Genomic DNA, 17341 nt, shown 5'->3' with positions numbered 1-17341 from the left:
CCAACATTTCAGGATTGCTTACTGCCTCCTTATTCGCCTTGTTGATGGACGCAGCACTCTGAAACGTCGGTCAATATCAACCAGGCTACACGGAGTAACATCCCAGAAGTTAGCCATCTTCGTGTTCTTTGTTGGTTTGAACCATATCTCATTTCATTGCACATACAAATCTACTGTTACATCCCAAGACATGTCAGTTACCAGCGATTGGTTCACTTAATGACACTATCAATTAATTGGCATTATACAGCGTCGAATGATACGATGAACAATGAATAATGAATTGGAAAGGCGTGGAAAGAAGTCGCCTAATGCGAATCAACAAAAGCCACAGTCTCTAGACCTAGATTCGAACACGGAACCTAGTAGAAACGAAATGTTAACAACTCGGCGCGCGACGTATCGGTCAATGCAACCTGAAGTTAACTCCAAAACCATATTTAGGGACTACGTGTTGTTGTGAACATCCGATAATCCTCTCAAAATTATTCTGGGTAAACTATAAAATTATGAACCTTCATATCTCTCTGCCGATCATATTATAGTCCTGTGCACAGGCCTGCCTGTTCCAACTGGCCCCTTCTGCGTGTTGTTCCGTACAAAATTTCGTATAAATTTATCATTTCCCTCATTTGTGCTACGCCTCAAGCCCATCTCATCTTTCTTGATTTAAAAGAAAACGTACAATACTTTGAAAAAGATTACAAATTATAAAGATCCAGCTACTTGTTAGCAACTCACATCCATTTTCAAATATTTTCATAAGCAAACATATTCTGTGCTGTTCCATCGAAGCAGATAATCAAGTTTCTTCTTATTCATAGAAACCAACTGGCATAATTACAGTTCTACGTGTTTTAATCTTAAGGATTTTTTACGACACACGAAAAGATAACTGAAATGAACAGTGCTCACAAGAATTTAATAACTGTAATTCGTAACTGCATCTTATCGTCAGCGAATGAGCAAATGTAGAAATTTTGTTTAAAAAAAAAAAGAACGCTCCGAGCCAGCCTAACTTTTACTTGGAAATTAAATGACAGACCATCACAGCATAGTTTCTGTTCTGTATATTTACTCTAAATGCTGTTATTTTAAAGACATTTCCGAGAGAATAGATTACACCCTTTTCCATAAGTCTCTTGAAAAGATTGCTTTTGATTGCATAGTAATCCATGACTTTCACAAGAAGTGAGGTTATAAACCAGCGAGAAAATGAAAGCACGTCATTTATTCACGCACAGATAATCCCATAAAATGTACTTTTTAGTCATTCTTATAAAATTACTCCAAAAATATACATTATCAGGCTAGACTGAGCTATCTCAAATCATACAAGAAAGTTTGTTTGCAGTGGAACAATGGATTATATGAAGCGATGTTTATCGATAGATAATCACTCGATGTCTACGAATAAGAAATTAATATAATAAACACTTTATTTAATTCCGTTGCTGCTTACTTGTGTTGTTAATAATTTTACAGACTATTCAGCGTCGAATGACAGGTGAATGAACGATGAAGTGGGAAGCATATGACAGGAAGCTGTCGAGGCATTCCTGTTCTTTTAACCCTCCACGACTATTCGTGGTTATTATGTGTACCACGTGATTTAATTTTCAGTGATCGGTCAATTCGCTCATTGAGTTTCTCAGAACAGACAGCGAAACCATTCCCAAACATTATTAAAACATATTTGTAACGATAACCCTGTTTTATTTATAGAGGTCTGGGTCTTCTCCACTGTTCATTGTATTTTAGAGACAAACTGGCTCTTGTGAAGATAAACAAGCAGGTTCCACATAATGACACAAAATTCTTAACCATCTGAGTAAACATCAGCTTCTAAATAATGACTCAGTTGCAAGAACTTAGAATGGAAGACAGAGAATGTTAAATCACAATCATTTATAAAGCTGAGTTCCCTATGCAGAAGACTGGGCCCGCCTACCAGCTCTAACCTAACTATAGTGGCGATCTTCTCTTGATACACAACAGATGCTGTTAAGATCCGATTAGACACAAGATTAACTAGGTACATTAAACTGGGAGGGACTAGAGAGGAAGCGATCGTCTCCTCCTACACCAGCACTCGCCAGGAACGACTAGACTAATAAAACCTCGGCTGAGACTCGAAACAGCTACCTCAGGAACACAGATCAATTACAATCCTCGGTAATTATATGTACCACCTGCTTTAATAAGAAATAAATCTGGATTTCTTATTCTGTTTCGTATGATTCTCAATGTAAACAGGATTATTTCCTTAAATAGCGTTATACAGTTGTTTTCTTCGCGGTACGGTCTGAATTCTTAAATATTATTTAGATGAGCTTTGGCTTTGAAGAATTAAGCTAACGTACTTGAGGACAAGGAAAACAGAAGTGCACTGATACGCCCGTAGTGTGTACGTGACATCGGGTGAACTGTACTAGAGCCAAGTGGCACCAAGAGCTGGTGAACATCCCGGGTGTAGGCGGAATGTCGGCTTATACCGTGATCCTGACCGTGACTCCCACAATCACGTCACGCGCTTTGTTTTGGCCGGCAAGTTCTGCGGTCAAGCACTATCGAAGGTCATCTACCTCAGTAGCCATCCTGTGCTCTTACAAGTACCAGTCCCCGAAGATCCAACTTCATTTCGTAATTCGCTTACGTCCGCGCCTGTAATCGGAAATTCCAACGCGCGGTTCAGACACACACCAAGGATTCAGATCTCCTTCTGCGTTCTTCACACACTGGTTCAAGGAGATCTCCTTATGGGCCCGTCCATGCATGTCTGTCGCCATTTGTTTGCAGAAATGTTAGCCGAGGTCATTACTGAGACAATAAGAGACGAGGACAATGCTGTATAGGCTGAGACTTAACCCTAGCTGCATCAGTTTAAAGTTTGTTTGGTTGCGCTCACAGAAGCTTAAAAAGTAACAATAATGAGGATAGATGAAAGCAAAAAGTGCCGCTGACATTAGGCAGCTTTCATAAGTGCTAAACTGTCCTTCCAAATTCATACTTTTCATTATCGTTCTAGGTCAAAATAAAGATGAAAGGAATACTGGACACAGAATGGATGTTGACAAAGTTACAAAAGGGATAAATAAAAAAAATTGAGAAAGGGATGAGACCACAAAAATATAATTTTCTACTAACTTTCAACGGGCCTTTTCCATTAGTAAAACGTTCTTCACGCAGAGTAAGAGACGAACTTTCACAACCGTAAAAAAAAACTATATTTTGTACGTTTAAAGATCCGATGGTCTAAAGTTACAAAAACAGTAATTTTCCGGTGTAGTTCGGAACACTGCCCAAGGTCCTTCGTTAATTAGGGTGTTATTAATAGTGCACATTTACCGCAAAACACAACACCTACGCCATTAGCCGAATATAACAACATGCCATTCAACCGATTAAACTGACCTACATACAGATGTAAAAGACAGTGGCCAACAGCTGTAAATTTAATCACCTAAATTAAAACTGTGATATCCGTGAGCAGGGCAAATGATTTAAACTGGAAACAAAAAAATTACGACCCATATTCGAGGGGGGGGGGGGACACACAAATACCAAGCCGTGGTAAAACTACAGACCCATACGAACATTTGTTCCACTCGGCACTTCCTGATTAAGAAAAATGGTCACTTTGGAAAATAATTCACCGAATACGGAATGCGTCAGAATTTCCGAAATGGTCGCCCGTTTCCACTCAAAATCTACCAACAACAAACATCCTTGATGACGGAGGCAATACATTCCTCTGAAATGTCACTCAGTATCTACCAGGTAACACTGAGAAGCCTTCGAGACAAACATACACTGGAGGATAATATTAAAATCGATAACAGAAAAATATGCAGTGAGATGTGGACTGGATCTTCGTTTGCACCAAGCCATTTCCACAGAAACATTTTTGCCCCCTTCTTCGTTTCTATAAATTATAATAGTAATTTTATATACAAAATATATATATAAATAAAACATCTTCCTCATCTATCCTTACTCGGAATCTCTCTTAATCCCTGCCTTCGAACATTTCTCGTATGTTTTTCGTTACCCTACTTCTTCTGGTATACGATATAAAATGGTTCTTTCAATAAAATCTATAAACCAAACTTTTGTTCGCTTTTTTTCGATGTGGTGAATTAAAGCAATACAAAGAAAAATAATTCCTGACTCTTCATTTCGGTAATAAGTAACGTGATTACATATGCAACAATAGATTTGTATCTACAAAAAACACATTTCAGAATCATAAAACTCAAATGCAGAAAAATTTCTCGAATTGTTTTACCTTCCATTTCCTCAAGTAAGTATCCTTATCCGTCTGTTTCTTATACGTATTCTCCCCTGCCATAAAACTGTTGTTCACAAACTTAGCCGATATTTCGAGACGACCACATAACCACAGTTTCAACAAACCAAGTTTGTGTTACAGACTCCCATAACACACGATTCAAGTTTACTACCCAACACGAGACAGAAACGCCTACAGTTTGGGCAACTTATCTGTCGAGAAAGTTGCGTGGGTAGTCTAAACATCACGATTCAGGCGTGCCACACGCTGTTCGTAATACTGAGAACACAAAATCACAAGGCTGAAAAAGTCTAATCTGTTATACGCAGGTTTAAATTTTTCTTCGTGACATTTCTTAGGCGGGCGTGTGTGTGTGTGCGCGAGAGAGATAGAGAGAGAGAAATTCAATTTAATGAACTATAACATACATTTCACATAAATTATAATATTACAGATGTAAACATTTTAACAATTTGTTTCCACTATATGACCGTAAGGATTGAGGAATTTGTTGAAACATGTTAGTCATCATTATTGTTTAATTGCAGAGTGGTCTATATGCCAATTACAAAATTAGATAATGAACATACGCAGAGATCTCCTATTTATGACGATGTTGCTTTATTTATGGTTATTGCTTAAGTAATTAATTTTGTTATCTGGGATTATATTCATTTATTGAACATTTTAAGAGTTCTATGTCCTATTCAGATCGGTCAAAATCTCCCTTTATTTGTATCTAAAAACTAATCCAAACCCCCATCCCCTTGTAGTGCATTCCAACTGGAAGGCTGAAAACTTCGTAAAAAAATGTCTGTAATATTTTGTTTTCAGAAAAATCCGGGGTCGGTTATGTGGATCTTAAAGAATTTCAATAGCCTTTTTACCTACCAGTGGCAGATAGCCTTGAAGCGAAATGATACAACTCTAAAAACTATACACAAAACCTATTTATTATTCTCAGTTCCTGTAACATTCGTAACAAGCATCATTAGCATCGCAAATCACTATCCCTGTACCGTCCAGCAGACTTCCAATGCCGTCATTTCTTGCTTCAAACTGGTAAGATAGACAGCATTCCAGTACAAAGGTGCTGTGTGGGCAGTATATATAGACAGGATGCGAGTTCTCTAGCACGAGTACGGTAAGTTTAAACATCCAATTACAAACCTCTGTACGACCATCGAACGAGTGGTGCTTTACAGTGGCAGGTGTTCAGTGTTTGTTAGCCCATAGAGACGGAGGCCCCTGATGGAGAAGAAGGCAATCAAAAGTCATACAATTTTCTTCGTCATTTCTCTCTATCTCGTCTTTCATCCCTCCCATTCCCTCATCTGATTCGCAATTGGGAGATCCCAGGTTCAAATGTTAGCCCAGATATCTACTATCCTGAACAGGGCTTTTTTCGAAGACGGTCACTTCATTCCACAGCCTTATTAATTCATCATTGATAATAATCCTACAATTTCAAAAATAAAAACAATGCAGATATCATAATACAATAATTCGTGTCCTTCAATTCATTCTTTTCTTTATCTTTGTGTGTTCCATAACAATACATCCACACATCTTCCTTTCAATTTCACTTAAAGTCACCCGGAATCGAACCCAACATCCAGCTGCCTAAGTTATGTCATGGCTTCTTTTGCGATAAATATACAAAATAAAATCAATAAATAATTATTAATTCATTGAGGCAGGAGACTGTGTCTGTGTAATAACAGGTAAATAAAATCAATTAATAATATGTCAAAACAGTGACCAATCACATCGAGACATGATTAGCGTCTACTCCTAAAACGTCACTTCCATAAAACACACCTCAGGAAATGGACTACTTCAAACATAACTTTAATGTAATGAAGAACTACTGTGTTAGACATTTAAGTAATCAATAAATTAGTAGTGTTATATCTACACAGTGAAGCAGTAAAGATAACAAAGCCTGTTGCACCCTCCATATTATATATTACTCACTATGAGCACATGCAAACATGTTTGAATCATGCTGACTTACGAGTATAAAGCAGATACAAGAGTAAGTTAACATCCGAAATAAATTTGATTAAAATAACAAAGCGGTATACTGAATTATATTGATTTGATCCCACCAAAATTACTGCAAAATAACCTTAATTTCTTTCAAACTTGAATCGGTTTGACTTAATTGGCGTCTAAAGAAATGTCATCTAAAACTGGATTTGAGTAGCGCAAAATTTTTAGGTTATAAATGGTATTATGATAATTTTAAGTTTACCAATCATATCAAAATTATACTTTACGCTGCAATTTTTCTTTCCAAAGTTGGCAGTATGATGCCAACAGCTGTATCTGTTAATTAGCAAACTGACTAGCAACTAGAAAAATAATTGGTCCAATTCGTCAGTTCACTCTGCCGCTACTTCAATTTAAAACCCTTCTACAGCAACAAATAATAATTCCATAAAATAATTTACTAAAATCAACAGCAGATAAAGGAATTCACTTCGCTCAAGAACTAATCTGTTAAAAATATTACTTACTCTTATTTCTGATGAACTAGTCACAATACAATACAGATAACGGACACCTATTATGGTCTTACAATTAAGGGTTGCTGCGAAAATAAAGCAAGGCCAAACGTAGGGGTAACATAAATTAGCAACTTCATAAAATTGCATTTTCAACACAACAAATGTTTGAACTTTCTCATTTCTTCATGCATACCCAAACACATACCTAAACAATTAGCAGTAAAATTTAAGACCAATCCAATCTTTAAATTTTGCAGATTTTTATCTTAAAATTGCATTCTTCGGGGAAGCAATGATTAGATGGTGAAAAATGATGGGCAGCAAGTCCCACGCCGTAGCCGCGTAGTCTGAGGCATCATGCTTCGGACCGATGATACGGAATGCTCGCTGGTTCGAGTCTCGCGGAAAGAAATTTCTCCCGAGATTTCCGACCGCTGTATGGGACCGGTGCCAACCCAGCATCGTGAGGAAATTGGGGAGCTACGATGGGTAGCGTAATCTGGTCATGAAAACTAGCAATGGCTGGGGGTTCGTCGTGCTGACCACACGTCACTCTATATCTGGTTGGATGATCATTCACCTCTGCTTAGGCATGTGAACGTGAGGCCAGCAGCCAAGCTAGTCGGCTTTGGCTCTCTGGAGCTGTTACGCCACGGATTATTATGATGGGCAGCAGAGGGGTCTCACAACCAGAGGCCAGAAGGGTCAAGAGAAAACATAAATTGAGGCATTACAAAATTTTACCACGGTAGCAGGCAAAATATTTTATATGTCTGCAATCTACAATCCCACTTTCAATCAATCATAAACAATATTCTTCAACTGTCTTCCTAACTATATTCTTACCGCAGAAATGTGATCTCTCTTTTGAATATCTCTATTTTATATCTAGACATGACCTGCAGTCAGGAAATCTAAGAAGTCAAATGAATGTCAACTCACCATTTCCATCTAGCAAACGACGAGTCTCCTGACGTCTCTTCTTGATGGTAACTTTGCGGAACAGAGGCTCTGCATCCGTGATGTCATCTCCGGAGCTGGCTCTTATGGAGGCGGGGGATGAACCTCCAGGACCTGGTGATTCTTCCAACGGCCTATCATCACTTCTCTTCCCCGCAGAAGACACGCTGCCAAATCTCCGACTAGGCATCGGAGGTGTTGCCATTACTTCTCCTCCACTATCACTATTTCCACTGTATTCCACAGCAATGCTTCCACTGTGGTACATGTCTGTACGGCCAAGTGAACTAATTGTACGTGAATTGTGACTGAACATTGGAGTACGTTCAGAGTTTCTAATCAGAGGATGGCGACGTTGTGGTTTCACCGGTGCCAAGTCTCCTCGAGAAATATCTGACGCTGAATTAATTACATAACTCTGATTATTAGAACTTAATTTCATAGATTCCAAACAAACAGAAGCACCTCTTTGTTCTAGTTTTGGCTCTTCATCAGTCACCGAACCTTTCCTATCATCATGTCCAATCACAGATTTCCTTTTCTGATCTTCAATAACCACGGAAGTTTTCGTAGAATCGTGTTCAGTCACAGACTTTCTCTTCTCGTCCAGTTGAACGTACGTATTATTACGTGTTAGGGTTGGACTTGAATCGTCGCTGAAGGACTGTCTGACATCACCATATTGCCTACTGTGGACTACTACCTTAGAAGAACAATAACCTACATCACCAAATTTCGGATGCTTCAGTAGCTCTTTGCGACGACAAGTTGGGGATGATGAATAACCATCATGAATCATGTGGTCTGTAAGTGGCGTAGATGTGATTGGCACCCCGTACTCATGATCAGATTCAGACTTTGTATTTCTGTTAAGGAATCCCCTACCCCTTTCTCCTGGATGAAAACGACCATCGCTGAAGTACTGTTCCTGGTTGGTTGTACCCTGAATGACACAGTCTCTGTTGGGAGAGAATCGTCTCTGTCTCGTCATCATGGGTAATGGTGAAGAGTTGACACGGTCTCTGAAACTCAGTGGTAGTTCCTGCTCTGGAACATGTGCTTGCAATGGTGGTATAATTGGTTTGTCATTTTCTTCGCTAATTGATTTCTCTGACTGCAAGGATTGCTGTTGGGAAGATGGAGGTGGACTGATGAGACTGTTGGTCAGTGGTGGAAGATTCTCACTGGTATCAGAATCTGGCGGAGGTACAGATGAATAGTGGGGATAGTTTAGAATCGGGTAGGAACAGTCTTGGTGCCGCGGGAGGCTGCTGTAAACTCGCAGCTCAGCTGATCCCCTGAGAGCAGACCAACGAGGTGACGGATCTGAAGAAAGAAACACGCATTATATACTCACCAGTAGTTTTTAAATAGTATTGGTTGGGATGATCAAGGCCTCGGACAGACGGATCTAACAGAGAACCGAACTCAAGGGGAGAACTGAGGAGGCCATGGACCGAATACGGACCAGAGATCCATAGAAGAAGAAGAAGATTGGTTGGGATGAATATTTGAACCCAAGAGAAAGGCAGTAATAGGAGATCGTAGAAAATTACATCATCGGGAGTTTTGATCAGTTTGATTTTAGAAAAAGTATGGGTACTTGAGAGGCAATTCTGACCTTACGTTTAATAATAGAAGGACGGATTAAGAAAAATAAAGATACAATTATGGCATTTGTAGACTTTGAGAAGGCTTATGACAACGTAAAATTGAATAAGATGTTTGAAATCTTGAGGAAGGTAGGGCAGGGCTGAAGTATAAGATAGACGAGTTATTTACAGTATTTATAAGCATCAGGTGGTCTTAATAAAAGCGGAGAAGGTTCGCTGATGATATTGCCCTTTTGGCTGAAAGGTAGGAAGATGTAGAGAAATTATTGAATGGTATGAATAGATTACTCGGTGAGCAATTCGGCTTAAAGATAAACAAAAGCAAGACAAAAGTCATGAGGAGCGGAAGAAATTAGAATAATGATCCATTAAATATCAAAATTGGGAAAGACACAGTAGAAGAAGTGAAGGAATTCTGTTATTTAGAAAGCACATAAAATGTTAACAACTTCATCTGTAGAGACCATAAGAAAGAACAAAAGCCTTCACTAACTAACATTCAGACTGGTCAACTACCAACACAAATCTAGAGATTGTTATATAATACTAACCACTGCACTTCATACATAATTATTAATTAACCCCTAAACCTAGACATTCAATTGGTTCCAATCAATCCATGATCCCCATACTCACTTGAAATGGTCCATGACCTGCGAATGCTTCTCTTGATGAGATCAGCTGCAGGCACATACACTCTGTTGTCACGACGTCGACTTGGACGTCTCACATACTCATTCATCCATTCACCAGTTGCTGCTTGTATTTCCCTGAAGCAAACAGTTCTTTATTAGCACAGTGCGTGTTGTGTAAACATGTTATTCTACACAACATTTTGGTATTGAGTGTACAGCGCTTCAAAGTACTCTAACTAGTCACTAGATGGAGTTGAGATCGTAAACCGTTACGCCATCTGGTGGAAATAAAAGTAAATATATAACAACAGCTTTAGAAATAAATTGCGTTGTCCCAACAAATACAAACATTTCTAAGAAATGCAAACACAGCACAAGGACTTGTTCCGGAAAATGGCAACTATTGTCTTCTGTAAAATTCGCCTGCGTGCAATGTTAGAAGCAGTGTTCAGAAATTCCGTACGGCCATTTCTCAAACATAACTGATACGGAAAGAGTGATTCGATAGTTCTTTGTTCTCTGAGGAATAAAATTATGATTCTTTGCTGGTAAACAAAAATGTTCTTTCGCAAACATCGTCAGGCAGTACGTCACACTGGACACCGTCACTTTACGAGGTTAACTTTATTTTTGTAAGGAATAGCCTGTGAACGAGGACGTAAGCAACCATAAACGTTAAGTTTCTGCTCGATTTATATCGGGCATTAGTTTAAAAAAATCCGCCTGATTTCTCATCTATAATTCTGTCAATTGTCTACGAAAATATTAATCGTTTCAAAATGGATTATGAATTGATACAGACCAGGGGACCTAATCAGTGATAACTGTAGAAATTCTTACGGTTCAACATCACTACTCGTTTTAGCGTGGACTGAGATGAAAGAATGGTTACATCGGCCCAAAGATCACTGCCTTCTGGGATGTTGGGCCGTGCAGTCTCGAAGAAACTGACCGACGTTTCAGATGTGCTTTCTGCCTCCATCACCAAAGCCTCTGAATTCAGTTCAGAACAATTTATAAAGACAGAGTAGCGAGAATATTGGGACGTAAGAAGGAGAAAATATCAGAAGATACACGAAAACTGCATCGCAGGGGACTTAATAACTTTCAGTCCTACCCTCAACAAAATATTATTAGGGTAACCGAATGTAGGATTTATAAGATGGGTTGAAATGTAGTACGAATATGGAAGATTCGAAATACACAGAGTATTTTAGTCGGAAAACCTGAAGATAAGAGACGATTTGGAACACCTGAGCTCATAAGGGAAAATAACATTAAAATGGATCTCAGCAAAACAGGATGTGAGGATTTGAAATGGATTCCTATGGCTAAGTATAAATGCCAGTGGTGGGCGATTGTGAACACAGAAATTAACCTTCGAGTTCCATAAAAGTCGAGGAATTTCCTGACCATTAAGTACGACTTACCTCCTCGAGAAACAATCTGATTAAAAAACGTATTTACTTTGAAGGTTTAGATACACTTTTCAATATAATTTATCTATCGCTGTATTTATTGGTCTGACTTCTTCATCTGCATAACTTCTAGGGGAGGGGAGTTAGCTTCAGGTTATACAACCGTGGAAACCTGCCCCTAACAATCACTGAACAGGAAGTAAATTTCTTATGCATAATTTATTGAAAGATACATAAGACTTAATAGCTTATCTTTGCTGACAGACGCTAAATAATTCCAACGCCCAAGATAACGTACACCATAAATATCACTTTTCCTGTCCTGAATTTTGGAGTATAATACAAAGTTAATATACGAGTTCCATTTATAACTCCGTGACCTACTACGAAAGTTATTACCTCATAATAATGTGTAGGATATTAAGAAATATTACCCTAATACCCCGTCGCTTACCGTTAGTCATCTGTCATATTGTTTACAGACGGCAGCTACAAGGTATTCATTATCGCAGACATCGCGTGACTCAGCCCAGGAGAATCGAAAATTTTCACGATTCGCGACATTTCAACAGTATATCGATTTGTACGTCTTCAGTATTTCTGTATACAAGCAGTTTTCATTCCTAGAAACACGTCTAATTTAAGAGACTCGTCTTGAAACCGTATTCTGTTGTCACAGCTCGAAATCGGTGCGGCCATATCAGCTGTTTTGTCACTCTATGAGCACTTGGCACAGATAAACACTTCCCAAATAACGAATGGAATAAATGACGAACACACAAGGAAGGAAGAAATCTTGACGTGAAATATCCTGCAGTGATCCTTCGTGCAGACATTTTCAAAAAAAAATAACCTTTTTAAACCTAACTTCCGTTTCTTTGATTACTGGTAACGTTGACTTTAATTAACAACGCGCATAGGAATACGGTGGTCTAGCGGTTAGAACGCTGGCCTTGTAATCCTGGGGTCCCGGGTTCGGTTCCCGGTGGTGCCCGAATTTATAACTTGTGTTGGGCAAGGCCGTGGTCTAGGCAACACGGAGTTTTCCTCCGGGGGCTTCCCCGGTTTCTCCGTGGCATCCCATTCACACACAGAAGAAGGCAATGGCAAACCACTTCTGGATCATCTGCCAAGAACGTATATGAACAGGTCCCAGTCCGAGAAAAGGATGGAAGGATCCTGTTCATATGGACCTGTCCTCAGACAGAACACTAAGTAAATAATAAATTGGAATATAAAGAGCATTAACCTGGAAGTATTATCTCTGGGACCAGGTTTTTCAACCCACAATTCGTCGAAGTATGTGAACTGTTACAACAACAATCCCGCTTAAATGATGCTAATGATAACTGCTTCTTAAGACTCGCAGAAAACATCTCCACAGCACAAAGTAAAAATTCTTTGCCCGACTGTCTGTATACTTCACATAGGTCACGTTGCATGACACAGCGGAATTTCTGAGCATACTTAATGGCGAAAACGGTTTCGAGTTTGTCTCGTAATACTAACAGTTTCTTTTTACGCTGCACATTTAAAAATACTTTGCACAAACAATTCCGCGTTCTACCTGGACAATGCTGATTCCAAATTATTTTCTCATATAAGAAAACAGCTGAGTCGTGAAACAACGCTCTCAGAAGTTTAAGACGCCTTCCCAACCAAATATTACGCATGTGCAGTTGGAACTCCAGTTTTACACTCGGGAGGTCCCATGTTCGACTCTGAGCCCGATATTCGGCCATCCAGATGAACCTTGTCATTATCAAGTTCCTGCAGGCAAATTTTGGAATTGCACATTCAAATTGGCCACGACTCTTCCTTGTTCCACATCCACTTCAATTCATCAATCGAAACAACGTGTCAGTATAAAATGGCTTATTTTTCATGAACATGCAGCTCCCAAGATGATGATTACAATAATTATAATAATAATAACGCGAAATTCACAGTCCCCGGAAGATGACGAAAAGCTGATAGGGTATAAACCTGACCAATCACCTTAATCTAGTACCCAGGTCTATAATGTTAAAAATACGTCTTGTATTTGCCTAACTTCAGGGTGTAAAGTTAGGCAAATACGTAAATCCATCTCTTCTTAGCTATAACTTACGTGGAAGTGGCCACAAGTAAGTGAAATTTTTGAAATTACTGCATTAAATCATATATATTAAATTAACCTTCCAAACAGGAGTAATGGCAGAGAAACATACTTTTCACACCCCTGTTTATATGACTGTTTTATTAAAGCAGGTGGCAGGAACGTGTACAGTCCGTGCCCCATATCTGAACGAGAGTATTGAGTGTGCTGGAGCTACGCTGAGCTTCATCTCCATGGCAACAGGGTCCGTGTCGGAGCAAATATAGGCATATTATTCAGTGTTGTCCATATATTGCATTCCGCTGGGTCCAAATTGCAAGGCTGTGGACAGGACTTTCAATTTCTCTCTCAAAATATTGTCACGTACCATACAGTGAATAAAATGCGATGGAATTAACTTAAATTTCATGTCACGACAAAGCCGTAATTTCTCTAAAAAATAAAATTAAATGTTCCGCCTTGTAAAGAAATTTCATCTTGTACTGTGAGCGTCTACAGTAGATATCTCACATTTTTGTTCCAAAATTAAAACCTTTATTTCACAATTGTGTTGAACAATTTCCATGGCCAAGGAACATTTAATATCACGACGTTTCCTGATTTTACCCCCCCCCCCCCCCCCCATTCAGAATACCGACAGAAGTTTTCTTTTTATATACTCAACGTCAAATACCTTTGCGTATCAACTCCCGAAACGTCGATATTTAATTGCAGAAGGTAAGGTGAAAAATCGGGGGTGTACAGAAGGCTTGCATTTAGTCAGAATCTAACCCCATCACCCAACCCGTATCCGATGGCTTCATTATAAGCAAGGCATAGTGATAATTCATAATAACCGATCCAACCGCTCATCTTTCGAGCGTTTCAGTTACACGTAGAAAATGTTTGTAAGCCTGAAATTCAGGACTGGCTGTCCATGAGCAATCTACTATTAACTGCCTGTAAAAAAAATTTAAAGAACGCGCTCCCAGTGGGTATTATGTACTTTCATAATTTCCCAGGAGATGGCTATTACCATATACATGAAATATAGGAAGATAGGAAATTATCCTTTACCCAAGAAGCAGGGTGTGAGAATACGAACTGGACTAGGCTGGCTCAGGATAGTGACCTATAATGGGCTCTAATATAACGGTTAATTAACCTTCTTGTTCCGATTCTTAAGAAGGACCCTGTTCCAATGTGCTGTTAAATCCGTCTTTTTATTGGTCTCCAAACATATTTTTTCCTCTTGGATCGGAATCAGAACTCTCTGTAGGTCTCTCTCTCTCTCTCTCTCTCTCTCTCTCTCTCTTTCCCCTCCATCTAGCAAAGAGGACTGCGTACTTCGAAAAGCGGACAAAATCTCCAGTTTTGCTTTCCGGTATGGATTAAGGAAACGGTTGTCTACAGTAATCCTCTTTCAAGCAGTGACATCTGCCCGATGAAACTGACGTGGAAACTCACAGAACTGCTGTCAAAACAGAGATCTCAAAAAAACAAAAATAGTCTTACGCCAAGCTTCGGTAAATGTAGACGCTGAGAACAAATTTTGAAAATGTATTCTCGGCGTAACAATCCTGGCGCGGTCACCAGAATTCGATCTTCGTGTGTGGTCGGGAATCTATAACTGGTGGAGTCTCCACACGGGACTTCCCCTGGTGGAGATTCCCCCAATCAGACATTTCCGCACTGAGAAAAGCGCCCGTAATTATCCCACCAAAACAAGAACCGCCATATTTTGAAGAAAGTTTCGTTGTACTCCCGATATAAAATGGCGTGAAATCCAACGATTCTCGAGTAACATCGTAACAGACGGATAAGAAGTGGCCAAACTATTTGGTTCGTTTTTGCATCTCATAGCTTCTAAAGAGTAGTTAGTACATCTGGCCTCCAAGCAAAGAACTGAAGAGGGAAATCGAACCTAATGAATATGAAGGAAAATTGCTCGAACACCTCACCGGAAACACGTATATCGTCGTTTAGATAAAGTTGCGTACATTTTTAGCCTTCCCACAAGATGGAACCCGAGTATCAGCCTCACGTTCCTCCGACTTTATTCCTCGGACATGATGTCTACGAGGAAATCTTTCGATAATCAACCACGGTAGTCTACGCGGGATGAAGTAGTCCTGACCTATTTGTACTTGCCTGGAAAGACCATAAGAAAGCTGACAGTAACCCACCCAGTGTTCTAGAATGCTAAGCTGTTTCAAACACAAGTCTATAACGTTACCGCTAGACGAAAGAGCTACTGACCCAAGTATCCGGTCTCGTAGAGTCCTTCTGGAATGTTGAACTTGATCTAATTTATAGTTTCGCTTACTTGGCTTATTAAACGAGCAAAGACTTGAGTGGCATGCTGACACCGCCAAACTGGTTGTCTGGCATGCAAGGGGACTGTTCAGAGTCACAAGACATTTAGGGTTGTCATTGTACATTATTCTACGAGACTCGGAGACAAATTTTACAATTCCGGTACACATCTACACACTTGCACGTTGAAATACGCTTTTTTAACACTACCATACTGGAAAGAACAGCTGTCTAGACTGAATGATCTTCCAGCTGCTTAACGACACAGTTTCAAGTACGTAATCTATGTAGCTTCGAACGCAAAATTAAGATAATCAAGATTTCTAAATGAAGATTTCCGTCTTCTGGGTTGTTGCGCTGTGTAGTCTGGTCGATGTTAACATCAACCAGACTACGCAGCACAACAACCCAGAAGACAGAAATCTTCATACTCATCGCCCTGATGACGGAGGCAGTATGACCTCTGAAACGTTGGTTGACATCGACCAGACTACACAGCGCAACAACCCAGAAGACAGAAATCTTCATACTCATCGCCCTGATGACGGAGGCAGTATGACCTCTGAAACGTTAGTAAGCATCAACCAGACTACGCAGCACAACAACCCAGAAGACAGAAATCTTCATACTCATCGCCCTGATGACGGAGGCAGTATGACCTCTGAAACGTTGGTTAACATCGACCAGACTACACAGCGCAACAACCCAGAAGACGGAAATCTTCATACTCACCGCTGTGAGAACCTCAAGTCTTACAAGATTTCTAAATGTTTTCTAACTTCATATAACAGAGTCACTGACAATTTGATTAAGTCCCCCAACTAGCCAATAAATTCCCCGCCTTTTATGGAACCTAGAACTTCATTACCGTGTACACAAGAGCATGCCACAGGTCCATATTCCGAAATAAATTAATTGAATCTACTCCCTCCAACGCCATTTTAGTAAGAACAATTTTAATATTATCCTCAAAGCAACACGTAAGTACGTAATACGAGTTTCTTGGTTAATCAAACAAGTTTCTTCCTCTACATAGGGTATGCAACTCCAGTGCGAAAGATGATCTAAACAATATATATACGTATATTACTTCCTTCCAAGGTACAATTCGAGCCTATTAATGGAAGAGCTGAGGTAGACGACAGGAAACCTTAACCAGGATATGCTTATCTTTTCTTGTAAGGACACGCTCCAATGCAGACCAAATCGACCTAGCTTTCCTTTCGGTGCACTGTCAGATTACCTTGCGACGCTATACCAACAGCTGAAAGTTGAAAAATTAGAACATTTGAAAACTAAATTCAAAAATGAGAATTTCATTCGCGATAAAATGAAGAGCACACTTATTTGAAGAATGCTTACTAACCACGCGTGCCAGAATCCTTTGTCTTCCCGTCCCCTTACTAAAAGAGTAAATATTAAAGTATTTTTTATTTGTAGTGTTCTGTCTGACGACAGGTCCATATGAACAGGATCCTTCCATCCTTTTCTCGGACTGGGACCTGTTCATATACGTTC

At 39.5% G+C, this 17341-nt stretch overlaps 1 protein-coding gene across 6 annotated transcripts in view; it reads right to left on the bottom strand.

Moving 5' to 3' along the window:
- Window positions 1-17341, bottom strand: part of LOC147873945 (uncharacterized) — a 95085-nt gene that overhangs the window by 44371 nt on the left and 33373 nt on the right. For all 6 annotated transcript variants that reach the window (XM_087347664.1, XM_087347665.1, XM_087347669.1 and 3 more), the window contains 2 exons: window positions 10014-10147; window positions 7747-9090 (listed from right to left, as the gene is read on the bottom strand). In XM_087347664.1, coding sequence (XP_087203790.1) covers window positions 7747-9090; window positions 10014-10147 — 1478 coding nt within the window. The remainder of the gene's footprint in view (window positions 1-7746; window positions 9091-10013; window positions 10148-17341) is intronic.

The sequence above is a fragment of the Zootermopsis nevadensis genome, unplaced genomic scaffold (assembly GCF_977971745.1).
Source record: "Zootermopsis nevadensis isolate Lab colony 2312 unplaced genomic scaffold, Znev_1.0 Znev_ptg000012l, whole genome shotgun sequence".
NCBI classification, from domain to species: Eukaryota; Metazoa; Arthropoda; class Insecta; order Blattodea; family Termopsidae; genus Zootermopsis; species Zootermopsis nevadensis.
The sequence above is the reverse complement of the archived record's forward strand: the minus strand, read 5'-3'. Positions and strand labels throughout refer to the sequence as shown.